Raw genomic sequence first — 23,308 nt, 5'->3', positions numbered from 1 at the left:
ACTTACCCAAATTTGTCCCAGGTGGTCCCTAGTTACCCACGCGGTGAAAAATCAATGACGTCACCACCTCGTTTCCAAGTTATTTGGCCTCAAAGTTTTAAGTGCACTGTAATGGCTTCACTAATCTTAATTAACTTTCCTTTGATGTCAATACTATTTTAGCGTTAAAGTTTGGTAAATTACAGAACAATTTTATAGGCGATGTTTTATAGAATTTGTTAAAGAAAATTGTGAAGAATATAATCCACTTTGCAAAAGTCACAGACAGACAGAACTGGCGTATTATTATAGAGACTAGTCGATAAAGCCCGTGGAAAAATCCACTGAAGCAGGATAAAATTGAAAAATAAGCGTCATATGAATTTTGATGACGTCAGAAACCCATCTGCAAAAAAATTAGAACCTTGTTTTTACGTTGCCTCTATGGTGCGGAGTTTAAAGCGCTGATCAAGAAAATGTATAGGATCATGCACTTTTGACAAACGGTTGCAGAGATATTAGGGTTTGAAGGTTGTTTGATGACGTCATCAACCCGTGCATTCCGAAACGGATTCTGGGACATAGGTTTGGAAAAATCACCCAAATTGGTCCTAGGTGGTCCCTAGTTACCCACGCAGTGAAAAATCATTGACGTCATCACCTCGTTTCCAAGTTATTTGCCCTCAAAGTTTTAGGTGCACCGTAATGGCTTCATTAATTTAATATAGGATATTGACGTTAAAGTAGTGTTATTGACGTCGCGCCGTAATGTCAGAAAATTTAGCATAATAGACATGCATTTTTCGGCAACATCAAAGGAAAATGAACACATCCAATTTGCCTGTCACAGACACACAGACAGACACACTTAGCGTATTATTATATAGATTACTGATATTTTTTTATAGTAAAAGTTCTTTATATACAGTGTTTTTTTAATCGACATCACCCTCTATATGCAAGTACTGCTGCTGCCCCTTATAATAGAAACTTTCCACAAAAGCGTAGATAGGTGAAAACCTTCTTGTTTCAACTGACAGAAGGTCAGAATAGCCTTCTGGCAGTTGAGTGTTTAAGCCGTCCCACTTTCTCGCATAGGCAGATTCTAACCATGTTCTAATTGATTTATTAGGATTGGATTGTGTGATCAAACCGACAGGTTTTCTTGTTTTGCTTCGTCAAATAAGAATCCTTGATGTAGCTTTCCACATCAGTAATATTTTTAAACTTTAACAATCTCTATAATAATTTATATGCGTTGAAGGTTATTTTTCTTTCTTCATAAAGTGCTCAATGTTGTTTCAACAGAGCGAATACACAAGTAAAGAAAACAATGTTTGTATTTTCTAAACTAATAGTTTCATGCCGCCACACGGACGACAATCAGTAGTAATAAAACCTAACCGTAAAAGTTGCAATACAATGATATCAAAAATTACAATACAATGGTATCAAAAATGCACGTAAAAAAGATGTAAAAATGACGTCAGTCGCGTGAGTCGTACGTAGCCAGATAAAATTTGTTCATGTGTCTGCATTTCGCCACAATTTCAGTTCTTTTATTGAGCAGATTGTTATCATGGTAGATTGCAATTTGGTATTTTTCCTCCTGAAAGAGCTGACATGAAACACTTTCCGGGGAAAATAATCTTTAAGATTTTCCACCTAATATGGGGGTTTCCATTCTGCTCCTTGATTCTCCACCCAATCTTAACTTGTATATGAAGTCCATATTTCTTACCAGAACAAATCGCAGAGAAATAATTGGAAGTGAAGTTTCGCAGAGTTTTAATGCTTAAATACTCAGGTGACATGAAGTTGATACGACGTAGTTTTTCATTAGAGCGTAATGCTTTTGGTTTCACATCACAATCGTGTTGGCACAAAATCACCCACTTGTATATCTTGTATATCTTGTATATCCTGTATATCAAACCGGTTGTTTCTTACAAATTTAAACCTCATATTTCTCATTATTTTATTATTATTATTATTATTTAACGAATGTTTATACAGGATTTGCATGTCAGTATATAAAACACTGTTATAAATATGCGTCCTGAAAATAAAATGTTAAAAATATTAATATTCATTTAAAATGGTTATATACAATAGATAAAAAGTAAATATGTAATGTGAAGATTATGTATATTTGTACGGAATAAAATTAGAGACAAAAAGAGAGAAAGACTATATCGAGAAAAACAGGGAAACAAACTAAGAAACTGTCACAAAACGGTGCACTATATAGAGTCCTCAGTTGAAAAAGAATGTTAACACAAAACTCAAAAAGATTGTGTCAAAAGCTAAACCAGGCTGTATGGAAAACACACTCACAAATACACTTATCAAACAAAATGTGCTTGACACAAAGCTTTAAATTCCTCAAAAATTTCACATTGCCTAATTCCAATGGGTAAAGAGTTGAATAAACTCACACCCATTGAAAAGAAGCTTCCCTTTGCAAATTCTAATTTCACTTTAGGTATAATTATACATAAAATGTAGTTTATAAAAAAAGCGTGTAGTTTTTTGAAAATTAGATTTGACTATTAGAAATAAATGCGACAATAATGTATCACTTCGTTTTATTCGACCCGCTTCTACCTTTGTCAGCATAGTGTCAATAATTTATAAATATATATTATTTTAATATTTTATTAAAATAAATAAATTATTATTTTATTTTAACTAAATAATTAAATTTATATATTAATTTTTATTAAATTAAATAATCTATATTATAATGCCCGTATACGCATACGCCCGTATCTGTTTTATTAAATTTTAAATATTTTTTTGCTTTACTTAGGGTGACATATGTGAAGCAAAATTAATGGCACTAATGGGCTTCCGTACAAAACATTACGATGTTCGAACGAATCTGAAAATGAGAGGGTACGTATTTTTTATGATTCCGTCGCCCTGTACTTAGTATTTTTGATAAAACTGGATATCAGATTATCGTTTTTTATGGACAATGTAGCTAGTTAACTAGCCATGGTTGAAGAAGCATCTAGTAAGTATTATATTATTTCGCCAGTATAAAAGTATGCATATATATAAATTACAATGCTAGTTGACATATAATAACGGCAGGAGCAAGTAGAAGACACAACGTGTCTTATCATCGAGCTCCTAGTGTTGCGCTTCTATAATAATACTTATAAAGTATACTTTCCTATATTTGCAAGAATAATGCTTTTTCACATTCTCACTCTCAGTTTTTTTCCATGTTTTACAATATCTATCCCAAAAATACTTTCTTTTGTCGATAACTGTTCCCAGTAACTTATCTTTTGTTACTTTTTTAAAAGAGATAAAAATATCAATTTGCTTCGTATTTTCATTTAAGAATGAATTCCATATAACGGGACCTCTGTGTCGAATGGAAAAAGTAGTAGATTTAAGAATGGGTTTTGAAAATTGTAGATACCAATCAATGTTGAACTTTAAACATGAACTGGAGAACTCCAAGTTTATGGAGAATTGGTTGCGAAGGTGTGTATCTGTTCACTCCGAATATTGTTCCACAAGCATGTTTTTGTTTATTATATAATTTATGTAGTTTAGTTTGGTTGGTGCTACCCAATGCAATGTTACAATAAGCTAAATAGCTATGTATGAATGAAAAATACAAATCTCGTAAGCAACGAACATTCAAGTATGGTTTCGCTTTATATAGGACTCCAATATTTTTTGCTATTTTATTTTGATGTTGATATGATCTCTCCATGATAAATTTCATCAAGATAGATTCCAGACGGAATGTTGCTGAATCTGGTTATTTTAACTGTTAAACTTGACATTGTTTTTGTTTCTATCCTATGAAAATGTTTTTATCGATAAATGTATTGTAGGAGTTAGATAAAATCATTTCCAATGCTTCTTAAAACTTGTTTTTCGTGCTTGTTTACATTTTAAGCTACAATTTTTCTTGACGACGGGTAATGCCGCAAATATCGGCCTGTCGTCAAGAGCGCTAAGCCAATCAAAATGCCTAAAAACCCGTATTGCCCGCTTGAAAATCCAGACGGTTAACAACACAGAATATCCATCTGCAGTAAATGAACCATTATTTCCCCAACTATGGGAGTCAAATATAAAAAAGCAGGACTTGTTATATAAAATTGATGTTGTGAAACCACTTATCATAAACATAATTCTACTACATTCTGAAAAATTCAAAAAATTGTTTTGCAACAAAGTTAGTTCGCCATGTAAATTGTCCAAAAAGGTTAAACATATTTGATTTCCATCTATAGAAATTGAATTTGGGAGTTGATAAAAAGAATAGCACCAGTTGTAGGAAGTTTTCTGCAATAAGATTTGGCAGTTGGGTAGTCTACACTGCAAATGTTGTCTATGTGCTACCTATATACCATGTTTAGGTTATATAAACTAGATTTAATTTTTTCCTTTATATTTTAATTATATTCGATCTTAATTAGCCTTAGTAGGTTAACCACCTTCCCTCCCAGAAATTATTATCTCATTCAATTGAGGGAAAGGGTACAGTTTAAATTTTATTTTATTAAAATACCTTATACAACATTGTATATTTTATCAACTCTCTAAATAAAATTATCGAATCAAATCAAATCAAATCAAAGTGACTTATATAAACAAACACCATTATCCAAAATATGGTCTAAATCCCAATCAGTCCAGAGTATAGGTTTGCGAATAGTTGACTAAACAATAGCATGCATGGCATTTGCTACACATTGAGTACCAGCACTTTCACCAAATTTTTCATTGCCTTGATGAAAATTTCCTTGAACAAACTTGACAATACTGTAGGCAACTCCTGGGTTACTCCCTGCGCAAGATGCTTTGGGAGTGTTCATACTAAATTGTGAGAATATAAACGAGAGGGTAGCTAGCTAACTAATAATGTAGCCTATGCTGGTGTACTAAGATGTAACTATATATACTGTAGGCTATGCTGACAGGAACCTGCTGAAATAACACTATGGTATAAACAACACTATGGTGTAAGCTTGCTAATTAGTGTTTCAACAATTCTTTCTTTATCAAGTTTAAGTTATATAATGTAGTTTTTATCCAATATGTATTTTCATTCAATATGTTCTTTCTTTCAATAAGTATTCAGTAATTTTCTTTGGTCAGTTTGGGGCAAACTGACAGGAGAAGAAAAAGACCTTTTGCCCCACCTGAAAAACGCAATTTAGAAGACCCCTGGCAAAAGAAAGGGGTTTATGAAAGCCGCATATCTTAAATGTTGATAGACCAAAATTTAAGCAGTTGAATAATTATACCAACCGAATCAAATACTTTTTTTTCGCTACAAAAAAATAACTTCGCTTCGCAGCGTGGTGAACAAGCTGGAGTATAATCAATATGGCGTCATTGAACTCGTTACCTTAACCCCTAGAGTTTAGTTGAACAAAATCCGCCTCTTTAAAAACATAACTGGAAATCAAAATTTGAAGGAGTATCTAACATAGCTCATCAAACAATATTAAATAACAATATTTTTGATCAAATTTGTAACGCAGTCTTCATTCTTCCCCAATTTTACCAACATTAAGATACGCACACAACGTAGAGCTAGGACGCAGGGCCAGGTGTCGGACTTTAAAGTCGTGACGTTACGGCAATAGGTTAAAATCGGTCGAAGAGGAGGAGGAGAAGAAAAAGACCGCCCGTTTTAATAAGACCCCGGATGTAATCCGAAATCTTAATCAGAAAGAACCCGACAATGCGTGCAGTTGTTTTATAATTTATCAATGCTAGATCTACTTTTAATTTTTTTTTAGTTATTTTACTGATAAAAGGTCAGAAAACAAATTTGCTTTATATCCCAGACCATTCGAATCAAAAGTTTAGAATTTATCGAATTTAAGTTTCGAATGTTTACATTTATTTAGTGTTGAGATGGTTCGTAAAAAACTGTGCACGTAGAAAACGAAAGAATTGATAGCTAATAATAGAATATAAAAGAATAGTTTTTAGATAGAAAACTGAAAAGTATAGATGAGACAATGGCTTCAAATATAATGAATTTTGAGGGTTAGTGTGATAATACTTTTTGTTCTAAAATGACTGGTTGTCGAATTGACCAATTTTCGTTTTCTCCGAAAATTTGGAAATCCACCATTTTTAAAAATGGCGCACATCTCATTTTCTACAAATGCTATCGATGGGGCTTTTTTTTCTGGTAATCTACATATTAAAAGGAGTAAGTGGGTAAATTAAAAATGTATTCGTTTTTTGAAAATTTAACCTCCACCATGCGGATATATCATAAATATAATACACAGTTAAAATGTAAAAAAAAAATAATAGAAAAACCATGCTTAAAGTCATATTTCATTACATGACTCCCTATACTCCCTAAATGTATATACAGTACCTTGTATAAATTTTCGCAAATCCATATAACATTTCAAAGTTTGCAGCCAAGGGAAAAAAGGCATAAAGATAAACACCAGTATAGTAAGTGGAACTGCGAACAAAATGTAACAAAAGCCAGGCACGGATCTAGCAATTTTTTTTACTATGTCAGAGAGTTGAATATAAAAAACACAAAAAACAATGCTGGGGGTCTTGGCGTGTTTTGCTTCAGAAGCTTCCCTACTAAAACGAGTTTTACGTAGACTAATCCCCCAAGTTGGTTTTACTCAATAAGGTCGTGACAAAAGGGAAAATATAAAGCCGTATCGTTTAGTTTTATTTAAGCCTTAGTAATACATCTTTCTCCTAAAAAATATTCTTGAACATTTTGATCGGCAGAGTTGAGTTTCTTCAGCATCGTACCTAAAAAATATAAAACACATTTTTGAATGTCGCCAGTGTTTGCTGCATTTTCTATACAGAAATGCAAAATCAGCAATCGAAGAACAGAAGAAAAGAACGTTGTTTATTACATTAGTCACGGTTGATCCGCTATAGAATTGTTTTTTAAAACCAACCAGCTTGATTTTTCGAAAATTTAAACCAATCAGGATATTTAAAATCATAACAAGCTTTTTTAATGGACATGTGAGAGAAGAAACGTTTTTTATAACTGAATTAAATTTTATTTGAAAAATAAAATCACTAAAAAGCTTATAAAAAAGCTAACAAAAACAAATGATACCGTTTGGTATTGAAGACTTTAAAAAACTCAACAAAATTTTTAGTTTTATGCCTACTTAAAATGTCAACGTTTTACAACTTTTTGCTAACGATATGTAATAAGTGGAAAGGATATCTATCTCTCTTCCCTGGCCTTATCAAAAATATCAAAAACGGAAAAATGATGAATTTAGTTTACTAGACTTTTGTTATAAGATAAACGTTAGAAATTGGCTAAACAAAAGATGTAGCAACCTGACACGATTTGCAGCTAAATTTGCCACAAATTTGACTGAAAATTGCTTTTCTCAGTTTCATATTTTGCACGTTTTGTTAGCTAATACTATAAACAAAACATTCTAGCCATAGTAACAAATTAGGAGAAACATACAGCTTAGCTATTATAGAAACAAAAAAAGTGTAGTAGCTTGTTGGATGTAAACTTATCCAAATTTAGTTTCGTTTCACACAGTGAACGGCTATCATGAATTGCGTTTGAACATATAAACTACTTTGAAAAGGGTTCATTTATTTTTTCCATGAAGACTTTTGTAGTGTTTTCGCAAATACCAAACACGGTAGAGCAATTTTTAGAGTAACAATTTCTGCACTTGAAAAATATGAAGTATGAATGACATTACACACTGGTTGTTCAAGTTCCAGCTCAAAGATACTGAAATTTCGACTATTCTTTCATAAAACCGCAACTAGACATTCAACAATCAAGAGCAAACTTAATTTGCGTAGAGTAACTTGTGTTCAATTGACGATCGGTGTATAAATACAAGCGTAATAGCGACCACTTGGCTTCACTCATGGTTATTGGGATATACGTTGCTTGTGATGTATTCTGTAAGGTTCAAACAAGCTGATCATATATGGATAAACACTTTTCGCTTTATTGGAGGGCCATGGTGTGCATTATAGGTACTTCAAACTTGTTGGGTGAGCGCTATAGAACCTAAGATGTGAAATTGAAAAGCAATATTTGGGCGAGTCTGCTAAATTTGCTAATTTGTATCCGATATTATGTTCAACACTAGCGATTCGACCTATATACCTTGTTTGCCTACTAACTACACTTGATTTACTAATCAAAAGCTCTTTGTTGGATGTAAACCTATCCAAATTTAGTTTCGTTTCACACAGTGTACGGCTATCATGTATTGCGTTTTGACATAAACACGACATTGAAAAGGCTTCATTTACATTTTCCATGAAGTCTGTTGTAGTGTTTTTTCAAATGCTAAACACTGTAGGGCAATTTTTAAAGTAGCGAATTCTGCACCTGAAAAGTATGAAGTATGGATGACATTACAAACCGATTGTTCCAGATCCAGCTTAAAATTACTGAAGTTTCAACTGTTCTTCCCTAAAAACCACAACTAGACACTCGACAATCAAGAGCAAAATTAATAATCCCAAAGTAACTTGTCAGGAGACGATTGATGTATAAATACAAGCGTAATAGTAAACACTCATGGTATTTAGGACATACATTGCTTGTAATGTATTCTGTAAGGCTTAAACAAACGGATCATGTCTCGTTGGGTAAGCGCAGTAAAACACAAAATGTGAAATTGAAAATGAATATTTAGGCGTGTCTGCTAAATTTGTTTCTTTGTCTCTGATATTATGATGACCGCTGGCGAATCGGCCATCATGCCTTGTTTATCTACCAACTACAATTGATGTACTGATAAGAATCTCTTTGTGGGAAGATGTCCAGATAATTTTTCGTTTGTATATAATGCGAGACCATTATGGAGATGGTAGTCATTTGAACGTCGTTTTCCCCAGTTCACTTTAACTGAAAAGTTAGAATATTTTTTGAAACTATTTGCATGAAGCTTAACTGCTGTAAGCCCCTGCGTTCCTTAACCATAGTGCTCTGTGAATAATTATTTTTCTTGTAAATAGAGTTTGTATAGTGATGAATTGTAATTGGCTTTTTAGTCACATTCTAAATGTGGATGCCTATGTTGCGCAGCACTAGAATAAGACGCCGTACCACACTCTACTACAGCCTATTACACTCTACTACAGAGAAATACGCTTCACTACAGAGAAATACATTCTACTACGCTCTACTACAGGCTACTACACTCTACTACAAGCTACTACACTCTACTACAGAGAAATACGCTCTACTACACTCTACTACAGGCTAATATACTCTACTACATAGAAATACGCTTTACTACAGAGAAATACATTCTACTACACTCTGCTACAGGCTACTACACTCTACTACAGAGAAATACGCTTTACTACAAAGAAATACATTCTACTACGCTCTACTACAGGCTACTACAAGCTACTACACTCTACTACAGAGAAATACGCTCTACTACAGAGAAATACGCTCTACTACAGAGAAATACGCTCTACTACGCTCTGCTACAGGCTACTACACTCTACTACAGAGATATACGCTTTGCTACAGAGAAATACATTCTACTACAGAGAAATACGCTCCACTACACTATACTACAGGCTACTACACTCTACTACAGAGAAATACGCTTTACTACAGAGAAATACGCTCTACTACAGAAAAATACGCTCTACTACACTCTACTACAGGCTACTACACTTTACTACAGAGAAATACGCTTTACTACAGAGAAATGCATTCTACTACGCTCTACTACAGGCTACTGCACTCTACTACAAGCTACTACACTCTACTACAGAGAAATACGCTTTACTACAGAGAAATACGCTTTACTACAGAAAAATACGCTCTACTACAGGCTACTACACTCTACTACAGAGAAATACGCTTTACTACAGAGAAATACATTCTACTACGCTCTACTACAGGCTACTACACTCTACTACAGACTACTACACTCTACTACGGAGAAATCCGCTTTACTACAGAGAAATACATTCTACTACGCTCTACTACAGGCTACTACACTCTACTACATGCTACTACACTCTACTACAGAGAAATACGCTTTACTACAAAGAAATACATTCTACTACGCTCTACTACAGGCTACTACAAGCTACTACAGAGAAATACGCTTTACTACAGGCTACTACGCTCTACAACAGGCTACTACACTCTACTACAGGCTACTACACTCTACTACAGAGAAATACGCTCTACTACAGAGAAATACGCTCTACTGCAGGCTACTACACTCTACTACAAGCTACTACACTCTACTACAAGCTACTACACTCTACTAAAGACTGCTAAACTAGACTAAGTAAAAAAGGTATTTCTCCCCTCAGCATAATTTTCCGCTGCAAACTAACAGACACGTCGGTTAATCTAGGAAAAAAGCACCGCTCTTCCTTTCATCACATCAACTTATTTTAACTAAAAGTCGAAAACTAAAAAATGAATTGTTCGGTTTGGGGCTGTGAGAGTGACAACTCCATCCAAGAAGAAGACACCCCACTTAACCTTTTTTAATATCCCCCAAAAGACAACACAATAGCAAACGCGTGGATTGTACGACTGCGAAGAGTAATCCTTGTATTTGCATAATATATCAGATATTTTAGGTGTAAAAAAAAAGATTTACCCACCAAAAATTAGTTGAAAGCTCAATTCCCATGAAATACAAAGATAAAAAAATGAAGAAACGCTGACTACGCGTGTTAAACTGGAAAGAAAGAAGGTATGTAGTAGTTTTATACTAACCATATAGCTTTTTTCATCATGATTCGCAAAACCACTATATTGTTTCAGGTTGTTCGCGAACTTTTATCGAGTAGCTCACATACTTCCGAATAATGAATGCTTCCGAATAATGGCTGCTTCGAACCAACTGTGGTGTATAACTTCCAACGAAAACTACTGAAGGAAGAGAACGTTAAAGCAAAAAAGAATCTTGAGGAACATGAGAGAAATATTATCTTAAAACGTGATGTATTGAAAACAAGTCTACCCTGAAGGTTTATTCCATCTCTAATACAACAGAAACGCAAAACTCGAGAATCTGTAAAGAAATCCCATGAAAAGAAATTGAAAGTCCTTTCTGACGAGCAAGATCGACCAATCTTCGAAATTCATGATACAGTTAAATTATGTGATATTGACGTAATTCCACCAAGATACGTGATGGATACGCTTGCACTTGACACAAGGAACCCAGTTCTTGACAAGTTTGACGCCAAAGAAATGTTAGCAGAAGTTGATCAGCTACTAAATAACTTCCAGAAACAGGAAATATCAAATGACATCATGAAATTAACAGTTAATTTGAAGTTCACGCTAGAGGTTGAAAAAGATGGTAGAATACCTTTTCTGGATATACATATTATTCATACAAATAACGAATTACGATCGACTTGGTATTGTAAACCAACTGATATCTGGCCTAATTATGAATTTTTATGCTGTTGCACCCAAACGGTACAAACGTTCAGTAGTAGAAGGATTCATACATAGAGTATATAGAGCATGTAGCAATTGGCCAGCGTTTCACAAAAGTCTTGAAGCAGTGAGGGTTGTTTAAAAACGAAATCTATATCCATCCGATTTTTATGATCCGATTATTGCTACTACACTAAAGAAATTGATAACACCTACGGAAGATAAGAAAGAAGTTAATTCCGACGAACCAGAAAAAGAAAAGAAATTCTTAATCAGAATTCAGTATAGAGGGACAGTTACTGACAAATTTGTTAGTCAGCTGAAACATATAGGTGCACCGTTGCAGCCTATATTAACACTTCGAAAACTAAAAATAGTTGTTCCATCACTCAAACCTACGATCAATAAGCTTCTCAAAAGTTTTTTAGTGTATAAAATTACCTGTCCAGGATGTTCTTCCTGCTATGTTGGGCAAACGAGCCGACATTTTCTCACACGATTTAGAGAACACAAAAATGGTAGTAATAAACCAGTTCGTTGCCATTTCGATAATTTTGTACACCAAGCTGTTGATGTTACTGACGTCAGAATCCTTGCCAGTACTAACCGTGGTAGTCAGCATCTTTTAACCTTGGAAGCTTTATTTATTAGAGAAATTAAACCTTTATTAAACACTAAAGATGAGTTCAGGAGCCGTGAACTAACCATCAAGTTTTAAACATGTGTACTATGTAAATATTATCACGAGAGTTTTAATTAGTGTACATACTGTTTTTAACATGTTTACTTAACTTTTACGATTTTAACCACTTCTATTGAACTGAAGATGGCGCTTAAAGCTGAAATATATTTTCAAAAAAAACTAACCATTGTCGTTTATTCACTTGGATATAGCTCACATACTGTCAGCGGTTGTGAATTAAAAAATGTGGAAATATTTCGTTTTCATAATTCCCGCGTGACTAGGGTTGAAGAGGGAGCTAAACGACAGTAAGTCAATTTCTTTTCCAATGGTACTCCTTAAATCTGTAAATATAGTGACATTGTGAAAAACATTGTTATTTTGTCGAATAACATGTTGTTGTGGATTATTTTAAGGCAGCTTTTTTTTGCTCGGGAGGTAACCTTTGAACAAAAATCACTCTGCTTTTGAAGCACGTCAGAAAATGGTAACATAGAATTAAATTTAAGTTCCTCTACCAATTCGGCATTAATTTCATGTATCCATAGTAATAAGTCTATGACTATAATGTATCCCATCAGAATTTTCTCATTCAAAACCAATTTCACACGCTCTCGCAAGGTTGCAACCCATGTTCATAACGGAAAGATCCCTTCGAACATGTGCGACCGATATTTATACCATACGCCTATAATCTTTTTCAATACGTAGAAACAACCTTGACAGGGTTTGTGTGGTATAAAGTCTAGTTCCACGGTCAAACCCTTACGACACATGCCAAGTTATGTCTAGAAACAACCTTGACAGGGTTTGTGCGCTATAACATCTAGCGGTACCGTCAACCTCTCACGGAAGAACATATCATAGTAATACCTAGAAACAACCTTGACAGGGTTTGGTGTGCTATAAAGTATAGTCGTACGGTCAAACCCTTACCGAGAAACATTCCATGGTTATACCTAGAAACAACCTTGACAGGGTTTGTGTGTTATGAAGTATATGGTTACAGTCTGACATAAAATAGGTTAGCCCAGCATCGGTTGATTGAATGCGCGTTGTGAGGTATGTGATATAGTAGATAAGGCGAAGCAAACAAAGAAGTATATTTTTTTCCCGGAATTTCGGGTATAATTTGAAAGCACCGGGATTTATTTCGGAAATTATTTCTCGTGCACCGCTGCGTAATATTTGGCTCATTTTTTTACTACATCGCGTGACAGGGTTGACATAGTCTTAATCCGCGCCTGAAAGCAAACATATACACGACGCCTATCATTCTTCAACTTAAACATAGATGAGATAAAAGTACACAAAAAGTTCGTAGTAAAACATCCTGAAAGGGTTCAAAGGTTCTAAAGTACATCAAAAATATTGTTATCTTCCTGGGCATATCCTCCTCTTGCTCATTCGCAGGCGGTAATGGCGGCAAGAGCTCATAATCGTGCCATTCGTTTTCCGTGTTTTCATTATTACTTTTCTGTTCTGTGCTCTCAGAATTCTCATGTACAGGTACATTCTCTTTTCGTGATAAATCACGAATACGGTTTTTCACAGTTCGCCTGGCGTGAATGTTATGCCGTTGAATATTTCGAACAGATGGTCCTAGTCGCTTCGAAGTGCTGGATGTTAACAGTAATTGACCCATCTTATCTACACACTTCCTTGAACAATTCAGGATGTCCTTCGGGACAAGTAACAGCTACTTTAAAGGAAGAAACTCTCGCGGAAGAAACTTTCGCGAATGACCTATTTGACTATCTTTCGCGAGAATTAACTTTCGCGCATAAGACAATATAAAAAATGAAGCTAAAGACACTGAAATCATTGTAATTGATTGATTTAGAGCTTTTATATTTTATTTACGTAATAATATTTGCTTCCATTTGTACGTCATTTTATTTTTGTCTTGAATATTATTAAAGGGTCACACTTTATATAGCATGCTTTAAAAAAAAAAGAGAGTTCTTTTGTGACTTTTGTTTTACAAGTATACCTATTTATTTCAAACGATACTCAGAGGAAAACCCTTAATAAAAGCATGCTATATTTTTGTAGTGTGACCCCCCCCCCCCCTCAAAAAAAATAAATAAAATTTTGTGAAAAAATAACATTTTTCGCGGGAATTAACTTTTGCGAATGGTTGAAAACCAGATATTTCGCGGGAATTATTTTTCGCGAATGAAGACTTACAGCATTTTTCGCGGGATTTTACTTTCACGATTTTGCCGAAAAATCGCAAACTCGCGAAAGTTTATTCCGGGAAAGTTTCTTCCTTTAAAGTAACTTTGGTATTAAAGCCTTTTGATTAACGCCAACTGCACTCACAGATTGTTGTTCAACGTTGTAGTCAGATCATGTGACTTCTGGTTCTTGGGTTTCGAGATCAGACTGCTCTTGTTCAAGTTCATCCTCTTCTTCGTTTTGCTCTTGGAATTGAATTTTGTCGCCTTCACAAATGAATAGCTCGTCTCCTTTATCTATTGGTGCGTCCCCATCATGAGGTAGGCCTTTTCGTTTTACTTCTTTAGGTGGCGTTATTAAATTCAATAATGTTTTCAAATTCTTTGGACTTGTACTCTGAATCAACTGTTTTTGAAACTCGATCATTTTCGTACCCACAATACTGTATATCTTTTCTGAAACCATGACCTTCGCTGCCGTCTAATGCACTAGTGAACCCCAATAATTTGAATTCGTCAGAGTAATCTTTTTCTAGTGCCTTATTACTATCATAAATCATCTTTAACATATCATCTCGTGATGGTTGAGGGATTTTTTTCGGATCATTACGAAGTTAGTTAGCCATAAGCTGTTGCTCGCGCTTTTTGTACTCTCCTTTCAATTTTGAATGCAAGTCGGTGTTATTCACTGAGATATCTTTAGTTATTCCACCACCAATACGAACGAAAATGTAACTGCGTTTTAATAATGCTGCTTTCACTTCGGGTAATATGTGAACGCTATAATCATCTCGTACATATATTGCATAATTCTTTGGTGTGATGTGAGATCGTTTTAAGCATGTGTTCAAGTCTGTATAAACCTTTAAGTGCCCTTTGAAAGTACATACCTTTAGGTTGGTTCAGTTTTGTGCGTTTTCCTTTACCTTTGAAGACAAATTCGGGTGTCAGTTTAATTGTAGGATTGCTTGTTACGTACGTAAATACGGTCACTCTTTCTCGTGATAAAGTATATTTTTCTTTAACGTATGTATCATAACCAGTCAAGTTGAAGGTTTTTGCGATGCACTTTCGTTACAATGTAGGGGTATTTGGTCCCCGTTGATAATTGGTGGATCAGCATTGTAGTTGTCGATAAAATTTTTTTGAACAGTTCAAATGTTTTTTAAATGTTCGAAAATACGTTCCTCTCGATCCGCTTGTTTAATTTGAAACCTTTTATTTGGGTTTCTCAAACTGACATTGTATTCCTTTATCTAATTTCGGATCCACTTGTTGGAAAAGCCGATCTTTTTCTCTTCCGGTATTTCTTCGTCTTGTTGCGTCAACTACTGCTCCTAAAAGATCTTACACTGAGCTTTAAACATAGATTTTGCTAGTCTAGCTTTTAATGAACGACGAATGTCAATGAACCAATCGTACATCATTTCGCAAACATTAGGAATACTCTTTTTCCTTCCACCTCCTGCTTGTCTAAACTTTACTTTAGTCGGTGGTTCCCTTATTTCCGTTTCTCCAGCCTCAACACTCTTCAAACATCGTATTCCCAGTTTTACAGCTTTCTCTAATTTGGGATCATTATGTTTTGCGTCTTTTAAATCGGTATAAAATTTACGTACTGCCCTTGCGACGTAGCCACCTTGAAAAAGTTTTTTTTGTGTGTTTTTTCAGTTTTGCGTTATGTTTACTTTGTTCTTGTTTTGTTCAGTAAGTTCGTCGTATTCCTTTTTATACTTTTTGACGAGGACTCCAAGCTCATGTTTTTCTTGTAAATTATACTTTCTCTTCTCTCTCCTGTCAAAAGATCTTGTATTTTCACTCATATTGTATATTTGTACACACTAACAAAGTTAAGATAAGATAACATTCGAATGATTTTAAAATACTTCAACAAACAAGATTCGAATAACTCTGCAATAATTCGAATGTTTTGATTCAAATAAAATAATTCGAAAATTCGATTCGAATCACGACAAAGAATGATGGATTTTGGTATAGAGATAAGTGACAATGTTTATCAAATATTAATAAGCTGGGGGGTCCTTATTAGCATTGGGGGGGGGGGGGAGGGGGGCGGGTTAAAAAAACATAACCAAGCGGGGGGGGGGGACGTTTATTTGGCACTCGAGTATATCACAGAAAGCTATTTGTCAATAAAAGAAACTACTAATTTCAGTTCATATGGGCCAATTTTTTAACATACAGCGTCTTTTTAGGCTGTAAGTGGATTGGTTTTAGCTGCTTCTGCATGAATACTGTTAAGGTGTTGCGGAAATTCATAGATTTCTCAAAGACACTAGATTCCCCATTCTCCAAGTTTTATTATATACTTTTTCTTGAATAAATTTATTAATTTTAGTAAATATTTGATAAATTTTTGCAAATAGGGTGCCCCAAAATATACATATTTATATGATTCATTCTTGTGCACCTGATTTCCTTAACTCTCTAATCCTATCGTAATTTGCAAACGTTGAAAACGTTAGCTAGCCAATAGCTAGTTAAATGTGAACAAAGTGCCAAGCTAAAATGCATATTGATAACAGCTATCTCACCTGTTATCAACATGTCTGCAGTACGTTTTTTATGACCTACTACGAGCTAAGCATATTAACAACCCTGTTTTAGCTAGCTTTGCTAGCTAGCTCTAGCTTCAAACACTTGCTAAAAGACAGGACTGTTGTTTTTACTATTTTAGCAGTCTACTATTCTTTCTTAATGTACAACGCAGCACCAAGACCGAGTCAGTTATGTTAAATCTAACAAAGTAACACCAAAACGTTTTTCATAAATTTTGCTAGATTTTTAAAGTTTTGCTTACAAAACTGATCGATCACGACATCATGCACCATTTTATTATTAACCTAAAAGTGCTGACTAAGGAAAAAGATTATCATAATATATGCGAAAATATGTAAGCCAATTATACTTCAAAATCCGGTCAACAATACCAGGGTATTTTTCGATGTCATATCTCATGTCAAAAATGCCAAAACCGTCAGGACGTCAAAAAATTCGAAAAAAACAAAGATCATGTGAACGCATTACAACGACTTCAACAATGGCGGACGCTTACCGTCGCTCGTAAAACTTGATCGTGAAAATTAACGAAATTGTTTGTGAAACTATCTTTTTAACGCAATGAATTGCTGAAAAAAATAAAGGATAAATAGCTGACAATGAATACACCATCAAGTTCAGAAGCTGAAGCGGAAGTTCCGTGTATAAAATGCGGGAAACGATTTCGTACGCCACAAGGCGCACTTCAACACCAAAGGCAGTGTAAAGTTGTAGCGGACAGAGTTGAAGTAGGAGAACCTCTGACATCGCAAACAGCCAATAATCAACGAAATGCGATCGAGCGATAAATGAACGTGGAGCCAGAGAGCTACTATTGGGGTGAAGTGAAAGGTAGCGACTTCACAAAAAAGGTTGAAGATAGCTACGAGAAGATCGTGTACTGGCGTCGAAACCTGTTCAAACTACCCAGTGGAGGAGCAGGAAAATATTTCATCAGAGAAGTACCTCGACTAACGAATGCATGGACGGAAAAGAGTCCACTTCGAGTTGTCGCATTAAAAGCTATCCATATCATGCCTGCCCTGCTTCTGCAAAAACCAAGCAGGATCTTAAAAGCGAAGGATCATGAAGAATCATTGGAAAGGCGATTAAAGATATGGCACCAGGGGAACATTGCAGACCTTATGGACGAAGCAGCTACGATTCAATCAAGCCTGCCGAAACCAACAGACAAGAGAGACATCGAAACGGTCTCGAAAATGTTTAGAGAAAAATGCAGAGAGGTGACGTGAATGGCGCTATCAAGATCGTGACGAACAGCATGCGTGGTGGGATACTGCCTTTAAACGACGAAACCATCAGTCTACTACGAGAGAAACACCCCGAAGCAAGAGACGCAAACGAGAACAACAAGTTGGAAGGTCCTTGCGAAAGAGTGAACCCGATAGTATTCGAGGCGATTGACGAATCACTGGTCATGAAAGCAGCGCTTGAAACCAAAGGAGGCTCTGGACCATCGGGTTTAGATTTAGATGGATGGAGAAGAATCCTGACATCAAGAATGTACGGTGATAGTGGGAAAGATCTTAGGATCGCGATAGCGAATGCAACCAAGAGTCTTTGTACGAAAGTCTCAGTGACGAATCCCTTGAAGCTTTCATTGCGTGCAGACTGGTCCCGTTAGACAAGCAACCCGATGTTCGACCAATCGGAGTCGGTGAAGTACTGCGGAGAATATGTGGTAAAACAGTGATGGCGGTGATCAAGAAAGACATCATTACTTCGAGCTGTAGAGTACAGATGTTTTTTGGCCAAAAATCAGGAGGAGAGGCTGCACGCTATGAATAACACCTCTCCTGGACGAACTGATATAGCATAACTGCAACAGGAAAATGCAGATCATAACAAGCTGGTGAGATAACCTTGCCACTCAAGGACCCCATTTTGGTTACTTCCCTCAACCAAAAAAATCTTGGCTAATCGTCAAAGAACGAAATTTGGCCGACGCCATGGAAAGCTTCCGGGGAACCAACATCCAAGTAACAACAGAAGGTGAACGACATCTGGGCGCGGTGATTGAAAGTAAAGGTTCGAAAGAAAAATACTGTAATGTTCTAGTGGAAAAATGGTCAGAGGAATTGTCTCTTCTAACCCAAATCGCTGTGACTCAACTACAAGCGGCATACGCATGCTACGTCAGCGGATACCCACACAAACTTACTTACTTCATCCGAACCATACCTGGCTTTGACAGATACCTGCAGCCTATCGAGGACGTGATACGGCATCAGTTTATCCCAGCGATCACTGGAGGGAAGACCATCAACGACAATGAGCGCGAGCTGTTGACATTGCCTCCAAGACTTTTGGTCTTGGACCCATAAACGTATGTCAGACAGCCCCAATTGAGCACGACAACTCCAAAGCCCTGACAAGAAAGCTACAAAACGAAATCCTCGAGATGTCTGAAGAAGAGGAAGAAGTGGCAAAAAGTCCCGCCATGATCAAAACCGAACGAAGCCAACGGAGTAAAGAAACGTTGCTTCCAAGTACGAACGAAGATTAGTGACGAGCAGAAAAGAACCAACGAGGCGAATTCAATGGTTGGAGCGTCCAACTGGTTAACAAATCTGCCGATCAAAGAGTTTGGATACGAGCTCGACAAGGAGCAATTCTAAGACGCCTTACGCATCAGGTATAGCTGGTCGATTCCAAGACTTCCAACATAATGTGTATGCGGAAGCCGTTTCGACATAGCGCATGCGTTATCGTGCAAGAAGGGAGGCTTCGTTACGTTACGACATAACGAAATTTGTGATTTAACGTCAATCATGTTAAACGAAGTCTGCTCTGATGTCAGAAGGGAACCAAGGCTGGTCGAAATGGATGCTGAACACCTGATGCACTAGACAGCGAACAGAAGCCAAGAAGCGCGACTCGACATCAGCGCTAGGGGTTTCTGGACTCCTGGACAAAGAGCATTTTTTGATATAAGGGTTTTTGACCTAACGCTCGGGGGTACAGGGGTCTGGAGCTCGAAAAATGCTTCAGAAGGAATGAAGAAAAGGCACTACAATAAACGTGTCAACAACATCGAGAACGGTACCTTCACGCCTTTGGTGTTTTCGACGAGTGTAAAACATTTTACAAACGTTTATGCGAGATGATGGCTGAGAAAAGAGGTGAAACATCCCAAAGAGTAACAGACTTCATACGCACGAAGCCATCGTATAGCCTTCTCTGATCGACATTGCTGTGTTTAAGAGACTCATGCTCACTAAAGATTCAATACAGCCTGAGTGACATTCATCTGGCCAACTCTCTTTCAAAAGTTGGAGGCACTGATGAATGAGTATTTACTATATTCATTGATTAATTAATTTATTTAATATTTTTAGTTTTGAAGTAAGACAGAATATGTATAATTATGTTATAAAAAAAATCTTTGGTGTTACAACGAAGACTAGAATGATAGAACAAAGGCGATTTGAGAAGAAGAAGCAAAGAAGTTGTTTCGAGAAAGTTAAAGATCTCATGCAGATTTGAAATGTAAACCGTAGCGATCAAATTATTAACAAAAAACATGACTTCTTCCTTTAAATGACGAAACAATCAATTTATTACGAGTTACACATCCAGCAGGAGAACAAGCGAACGAAGACGTTATATTGCAAGGACCGTTATCAACGGTTATTACTTGCTATAAATTTCCTCCTAAGCTTTTCATAATTAAAAGTAAAGAAATAAGATTTGAAGAGGGTACTACGCAGGGTGATCCGTTAGGAATGGCACTATGTACAATTGGTCTAAAACCCCTACTGTATCTGATGGCTGACGGGATATTTGAGACTACTGCTGTGCTTTCGCTGATGACGTTACTGCGGTTGGAAAATGTAGAAACTCGAAAGTTTGGTGAGATAGATTGATGCAAATTGGACCATTATTCAATTCCAATCCACAACCTCAAAAATTTTGGCTAATTGTAAAACCAGAAAATGATGAACTGGCGAAAGCGAATTTTGAGGACACGAATGTTCAAATATGTACTGATGGTGAAAGACATCTTGGCGCCTCGATCTAAAGTGAGAGCTTGAGGAAGGAGTACTGAGAAATAATGGTAACGAACTGGGTGAAGGATAAATTTGTACTTTCAGATATATTGCGCTATCACAGCCACAAGCTGCCTACGCCTGTTATACAAGTGGTTATCAACACAAATTTTCATTCTTCCTCAGAACAATACCTGGGATTAAGAAGTATCTGAATCCACTTGAAGAAATCATGCGACATCGCTTGCTACCTGCTGTTACTGTTAGGTAATTGTTTGAAATAAGAATGACTATCGTTTGTAACATGAATATATGTTCAAACTAAATAAAATATTGAAAAACTTACAAAGATTATATAAAATTCAAATAAAATAATAAATAAAATAAACGTACCGGTTAATTGAGAGTGTGCATGAACCAAACTTAAGTGGTATTTGAAGTGAAACTTTTATTTGAAGCTTTGAAAATTTATTGAGACTATTTGAATAACAACGGTATTTGAAATAAAACTTTTATTTGAAGCTTTGAAAATTCATCGAGATTCTTTGAACAGCATTCCTGTCTTTACATCCTCGACTTGGTGGTTTGGGAATTATCAATCCCATCGAACGAGCGAGCGCCCAACGAGCTACAAAACTCAGAAAGCAAAACTGCTTCTTTGAAGAACGTATTTCTTTGGAAAAATATTGTTGATGAAGAAGAAGTATCATTAATGGCAGTGAAAAAAATCACGTATGACACCTCAAGCTGCACGATTGAAAGAGTCAAATATGGAGAGTGGCATCAGAATGCGTGTGTGGAAGCAAATTTATTGTTACACATGCGTTATCATGCAAGAAGGGTGGCTACGTCTCTTTACGACACAATGGGATACAAGATATCACAGGGAAATTACTAGAGGAAGTCTGTCAAGATGTGAGAAAGGAACCATTGCTGTTACGTTTAGGCGGTGAAAGAATCCATCAAACTGGTATTTCATCACATATAGCACGATTAGACGTCAGCGCAGTCGGTTTTTCGACCACCTTCCAACGAGTATTCTTAGATGTATGGGTCTTTGATCTCAGCGCTCCGAGATACAAGGGTCTTTCTTTTGACAAATGCTTCAACAGAATTATTAGGTGCGTTAAAACAATGAAGAGGATAAGGACGTTGAATATTAAGAAATTGGCTTTGATGGATATATTCTCGCTAAAAGTAACTTAAGTGAAAGAACAATGTGAATCTATTTTTTTAAGCTGGATATTTAAGCTTGACTCCATTAGTTAGTTATTGTTGTGTAACTGTTGTAGAGAGGAATTTCTTGTGTAGTTTTGTTGTACAACAACATATGTTATGGCCTGATGACTATTGCACAACAACTTTTCTGTTATTGGAAAAAAAACTGGAATGGATCTAAATAAATACTGCTCAATCATTAAAATTTGGGATCATTTTTGCAAAATGGAAAAAATTTTTTAAAAAAGGACAGTACGAAGTCTTTTGATACAAAACAGCATACTGTACTGTCGTTACCGAACAGGGTGAGTAATTTTGTTAATTGCCAATCAATCTCTTCGCTTTCTAATATGTGCCTAGCGCGAAAGACGTATGCATATCCACAAAGCAAAAAAGAAGCTCTGGGAACGAGATTAAGGTGCTGATAAGAAATTCGAGCTTAGAATTTTAAACATAAGTTTTTACCTTGTGTCTTAATGCGTCTCAAACCAAGCAGGATTAAAAAACCCCCTTGCTCAAACGAGGGTTATTCCTAAAACTACACACATATAATGTCCCTCAGAAAAACCTGTTTGATAAATGACCTGTTCATAAATTTGATGCCGATTTCCGCGTAATAACAGAGGTAAGAAACCCCAGAAAAAAGTTTTTTTGAGTTTTGAGGCAAACTCGTTCCGAGCGCTTCTTAGGTTTTTTTTATTGGAACGGAAACCGTTTCCGCCCCAATAAAAAAAACTAAGAAGCGCTGGGAACGAGTTTGGTTATGAGGCAGTTAATTGATTTAACCTATGATTTAACATTGCTGAAACTTTAACTAATCTGAACTTTAACTAATACCGTGCCATTGTTTAGCCTTCCCATCATTGTTTTAGATACCCAGGCAACGAAACGTTTTTTAGTGTACTAAATGAAATAGTTTTTTCACAGAAATCGTTTGAAAAAAGAAAAATTTTTTATAAATCTTTATTTTGTTAATACGGCAAACCGACTTCGATGCTTAATATTTCACCCGCCCTGAACTTATATGTGTTTTATATCTGTTATATGACGTTTTCATCCCTGGACGTTATTATGCCGAAGATTTCAATAAAGGTCAACACAAAGTGTTTTCCTTTACAATTAATTTTTGCCTTGATATTTGGTAACGAGGTTGGCTCAGGGAGGGGGACATTTTAATATTTCTTATGTTTAGTAAAGATCGCATGGGGTGGCGATATAATCTTTTGATTTGTAAGAAGGGGATGATGGACACGCCCTT

General features: G+C 35.9%; 1 protein-coding gene across 1 annotated transcript; it reads left to right on the top strand.

Annotated features, from left to right (window-relative positions):
* The first annotated feature begins 8,812 nt into the window (after positions 1-8,812).
* Positions 8,813-10,288, top strand: LOC130636925 (uncharacterized). The gene is made up of 3 exons (XM_057446776.1): positions 8,813-8,834; positions 9,065-10,078; positions 10,149-10,288. Exons 1-3 carry the CDS (start codon positions 8,813-8,815, stop codon positions 10,274-10,276), a joined length of 1,164 nt encoding a protein of 387 aa, XP_057302759.1. The 3' UTR covers positions 10,277-10,288.
* Positions 10,289-23,308: the final 13,020 nt, after the last annotated feature.

Source organism: Hydractinia symbiolongicarpus, chromosome 3 (assembly GCF_029227915.1).
Source record: "Hydractinia symbiolongicarpus strain clone_291-10 chromosome 3, HSymV2.1, whole genome shotgun sequence".
NCBI classification, from domain to species: domain Eukaryota; kingdom Metazoa; phylum Cnidaria; class Hydrozoa; order Anthoathecata; family Hydractiniidae; genus Hydractinia; species Hydractinia symbiolongicarpus.
This window is presented reverse-complemented; position numbering and strand designations above follow the sequence as displayed.

Bases quoted from the DNA above. Each gene is read 5' to 3' on its own strand.
- LOC130636925 (XM_057446776.1), top strand. From the start codon at position 8,813: ATGCGAGACCATTATGGAGATG. The intron at 8,835-9,064 runs GTAGTCATTTGA...CACTAGAATAAG, and splicing joins GCGAGACCATTATGGAGATG to ACGCCGTACCACACTCTACT. The intron at 10,079-10,148 runs GCTACTACAGAG...ACTCTACTACAG, and splicing joins TCTACTACAGGCTACTACAA to GCTACTACACTCTACTACAG.